Raw genomic sequence first — 4,927 nt, 5'->3', positions numbered from 1 at the left:
GGTTAATCTAAAAATGTACTTCTGGATGCACCTCATTTTCTATAAAAAAAATTGCTAACATGGGTTAATTCGAAACTACATTTTTGTATACACCCTTGTTTTACTAAATGAAACAATGTGTATTCGGAAGTACATTTCCAGAATATCCTCTGAAATAGAATTGGGTTTTAAGGTCCATATTGATCTAAAACTTGTATAAATATGGGTGTCATTAATCGTGTTAGCAAAATCGCACATTGAATATCTCAATCCTTATATATCATTTTTGTCCACTTCAACGATGAGAGCCCCCCTCTTGAATTTAGGTTCACAAAGATTATCCGTCTTGTTGATCTAAAATTCACACTAGAGAATTTGTTGCGCTACCGAGACAACTGAAGAGTTATGATACCCTATTATCGCTCACCCTCAATTGAAAACGAATGGAAGATACAATTCAATAAGTTTAAGCTTAAGGAGGATGAAGATTTAACTTTTATGTGGAGTATATTTCACTGTTACAAAACAAAAGGTCTCATCGAGGTGAATGTGAAGGTCGAGAGATCGGCCAAAGATATTCTAAAGATGTTGAAACGTCTTCAGCCATCACTTGTTCATGAAATGTAATGTTATATTTACGTTATCGACTATCTATATAATGCTACAGTTTTTATGTATGTCGTAACTATGATTGATGTTAATTTATGTTTTTCTTTCTATTCTACATCTAATTCTAGTTTACCAAACACATCATTTTTCAAAAATATAATTCCGAATTTATTCTAAAGTTGTTACTTCCAAAAATGCATTTCTATGTTTTAGAGACATTTATGGTATTTCACCATGGTATTTATGGTATTTCACCATAGTCCCTTTGAACAAACACCCTATGGACTTTGTTTTCAAGCGTTGTTCTTTCAAGATGATTGCGTTCATTTTGTTCTTCCTCAAGCTGAATGATGTGAAATCTTACTTTATTGTCAGACACAGTGCTTTATCTTCTTACCCTGGCAACTGATTTTAACAACAACATTTAAGCCTTAACTCTTGTTGATGCTATTATATGACTCTCCTCTCTTAGAGTATGATGTTGGTATATGAAGTGTGTGAATGAGTCCCAGATTAGATGAAAAAGCAAATGATAAACACTTTATAAATAATATGATTCATAGATTTAATTACTTAAAAGTTTTGAATATTTGATTTAAGATGGTATATCCAGCTCATTTTATGTGATCTCCGACCCTCCTTATTTTCCAGTACATAAGTACTTTTAAATATATTTACGAGGTTTGATAAAAATATAAAATATTTTATTTTGTGTGGGAGAGAAAGATATATGCACATGTTGAGTTGGAAGAAAATAATCTAGCTTCAGTCTTATAGAGGTTGAGAAGCAGATCCATGTATCTACAAAATATTGCCTTATTGGATAAATTTGTTTGGAGTATATTGTATACCTCACTATAAGATTAATTTGTGGATCTTTTTCCTCTAAGACAAATAATTTGGGCAAGCTCGTGTGAGTTCATCCATCTGGAGAGCTATTCTGAAAGCTTGAGTTTCTCGCACGAAGGCTTCGAATGTAAAAGAAGAGAATAACCCTTTCTGCAATATGGTTTCATGATTTTACACAAACTGATTTAAATTTAAAGATCAAAGATCTATGGATAAATGGTCCTTGTATCGTCTCTAAAACTTACAGTTTGACAATGGCAAATACTTAATTATTAGTTAGAAAGAATAGTCTATGAGTATCATCTTATTTGAACTTTGAAAGTACTTCTGTAATCATGGAGGTTGATATGCGTTGAACCAACAATTACACTTGGAGGGCCATAACCAAATTCATCAAGAGGTTCATGACTGCATTTAGTTATATATATATATATATATATATATATATATATATATAGAGAGAGAGAGAGAGAAGAGAGAATTGTGGCAATAAAAGATTAGAAGAATTCATTTGCAATAACATAATTCCAGAACCTATTCAACTACGCTTGGATTGCGTATAGCCATAACCAAATTCATCAGGCCGTTGATGACTGAAATTAGCAATTTATATAGAATTGTGGCAAATGAAAGATGAGAAGAGTTCATTTACAATAACATGATTGCAGAAACTCGACGGCAAAGTCAGGATGAAATTGAACTTTATGATTGATGTAAAATGAATTAAATTAAAAGGTACACAGAAAAAAAACATAGAACTGAGAACTGCAAAAGAGTTTAGAAGACTAGCCCTTATACAATTATATGCAGCAAATACAAAGCAGAGCTTACCAGTCATGTTGCATTTCAAAATAACGTACATAGAATATTTGATACTCTGTTGTTTGTTTGGCATACCTGCGCATAGGAGTTCAAAGGTGCAGCACTGCCATGGATTTGGTCACGCACGATGAACCATCGAGCTCATGAGTGACATGATTCCTTGAAATATGGTTCCAGTTTGTCATATCAGACACATCACATACAGTGAAAAAATCCAAGACCTGGCCAAATATTTTGAACATCTCTACTCCAAAAATCAAGTTTTTGTCTGCCACAAATACAGCATTCCAGTCCATTGGGGCATCAGGATGCACTGAGACTTCAGTCCAGGTAAGATACATGAGATCTAATTCCCATAGTTTTCTAACAGCCTTGTTTCGGCGCCCAATTTGACCATCGCCTTCACACCAAGACACAGAGAGCATGAATAGACGACCATTTGAAGATACAACTTTGGGGTAGTACTCATGGACACGAGGTGGGAATGGAGTGGCTTGAATTGCAATCCAGAAACCTCGTCCTATGTCATATGCTGCAAGCTTGTCAGTTTCAGAATAAACATAAAACATGTTGCCACATACAACTCCGGAACAAGCAACCCCAAAATCAAAAGGCAATCTTGGGATTTCAGTCCATTTATTGGATGCAGAATCATATATTTCTCCAGAGTCCAGGGGTTCGTCCCAAGATCCCAGACCCCCTACAGATATGACCAAAAATCTTCTACTGCTCTTAGAGCTTGAAAGATCGCTTATCTGTCTCAGGAACTTGTGTGCCTTTCTACTATGCAAAGATGAAGCTTCAGTCTCGTTAAAAGTAGATCTTGAATGACGTCTCATTGAAAGCTTATGAGGATCCTCATAGACGTCCGAAACCCCACCAATCCTTGATCTTGGAAAACGCTTGTCTTGCCGACTTTGATGACCTTGACAACTTGAAAAATCCAAACTGACTTCAAAGACTCCAAGTATAGGAATTGATCTAGCATATTTCATAGACGGCATTTTACGCCAAGATTTCGTCAAGGGGCTAAATGAAAGCACCCCTCTATGCGTCTTGAATGAGCTCCTATCCACTTTCCCAAAGTTAGTTAAGCTAGAACATCCTCCAACAATGAAGATATCATCTTGTACACTAGCAACAGAGAACAAGAACCTTCCTCTGAGAAAACCAGCATCGATCCTATGCCATTGATTCTGAGACACATCCAACGCGTGTATCTCACCCGAACAAAATCCATCTTTAACAGAACCAAACATAAACAACCATGGATTTTGATACAACCCTTCCCTTCTCATTTGAAGGAATCTCGGTGTAGTAGTCAACGACCTCCATTTTTTGCAAACAAGTCTAGCATTCATCAAACTTGTCAACGGAAGCCTCATCAAGCACATTTCAAGAATATCATCCGGAAGAAAAACATGCATTTTATTACTGTTCGTCACCATCTCATCCAATTCAGAATTCTTTCTATGATGCCTCCTCCAAAACCTATCCCTCACCCCATACGAGAAACAATCTACAACAGCAGTATCTTGATAAGCACAAACCGGTTTATATCCCTTCCCTTCTTCACTCGAACTAGATCTCCTTCTCGCACTCGAATCCCCTAATTCATCACTAGTATCAGCACCTACCTTACAACCCCCACCCCGACCATAAAGCGACAAACACTTTAAAGAAACTCCATTAACATCATCATCATCAACATCATCTTCCCCTAAACTTCTGCTATTAATATTCTTCTTCCTCAACTTCTGGCTAACACTCCTCACAAGACGCTTTGACACACTCAAACCGTGAAAATCTTCTTGTAAACGAGATTCTTCCACCCCCAATCTTTCAGAAAACATTATTATACTCACAAATTTTTCACAACAAGATATACACGGTCCATCTCTATCTTACACTATGCATCCATTATTGAACACAGCTTCTATGAATCATGAAAAACAAAATCAGATTTGAGCATTGTGAAATACTAGCAATGAATGAATCCAGATCCTGAAAGAAATTGGAAACTTTAAGCGAAACGAAACAATAACAATATGAAGAGCGTGAGTAATTAATAATAGCTAGACACAGCACAAACGCGATTATGAAGAAAAGCGGAAAAAAAAAAAAAGCGATTCGAAAGCAAAATAGTGGTTGAATGAAGGAATCGAGTGTGTAACGGAAAACCTGAGAGTGGGAAAAGGAAAGAAAGAAAAGGAAAAGGAAAAGAAAACTTACAGTATCTGCAATGCAGTTGAGAGAGAAATGAAATGAATGAGCGAAATCGGTGCTTACTTTACTTTTTCTCTTCTTTCATACAATGGAGAAATAAAAATAAAAATAAATAGAGAAAGAGAAAATAAAAATAAAAAACAAAAAGAAAAAAGAATTAAAGACAATTTTGTGGGTTGGTTTGGTTGGGAATTTAGTAAAGCGACCGCACCAATTATTAAAAAGCGACCCGTCTTCTTTCTTTTTAAGTATTTTCTTTTCTTTCTCAAATTATTATTATTATTATTTTTTTTTTTTACGAGTGTGTGCATGTGCCTAACACTAATTCACTACTAGTACTGATTATCTTTTTAATATTTTTTTATAAAGTTATGTTTACTAATAGGAGTATGTCATGTAATAATGGATGATATTAAAATGGGAAAATGTTATCTAATGAATA

The 4,927-nt window shown here is 35.1% G+C and overlaps 1 protein-coding gene across 2 annotated transcripts; it reads right to left on the bottom strand.

Annotated features, from left to right (window-relative positions):
- Positions 1-2,121: 2,121 nt before the first annotated feature.
- LOC127087684 (F-box/kelch-repeat protein At5g42350) lies at positions 2,122-4,651 on the bottom strand. Of its 2 annotated transcripts, none has more exons than XM_051028620.1 (2): positions 4,492-4,651; positions 2,122-4,195 (listed from the first exon to the last, which is right to left on the bottom strand). In XM_051028620.1, exon 2 carries the CDS (start codon positions 4,110-4,112, stop codon positions 2,349-2,351), a length of 1,764 nt encoding a protein of 587 aa, XP_050884577.1. In that variant the 5' UTR covers positions 4,113-4,195; positions 4,492-4,651; the 3' UTR covers positions 2,122-2,348. The 2 variants fall into 2 exon arrangements, with proteins under 2 accessions (XP_050884577.1, XP_050884578.1); XM_051028621.1 differs by having other exon boundaries at positions 2,122-4,263; positions 4,492-4,615.
- Positions 4,652-4,927: the final 276 nt, after the last annotated feature.

Source organism: Lathyrus oleraceus, chromosome 5 (genome assembly GCF_024323335.1).
Source record: "Lathyrus oleraceus cultivar Zhongwan6 chromosome 5, CAAS_Psat_ZW6_1.0, whole genome shotgun sequence".
Lineage (NCBI taxonomy): Eukaryota > Viridiplantae > Streptophyta > Magnoliopsida > Fabales > Fabaceae > Lathyrus > Lathyrus oleraceus.
This window is presented reverse-complemented; position numbering and strand designations above follow the sequence as displayed.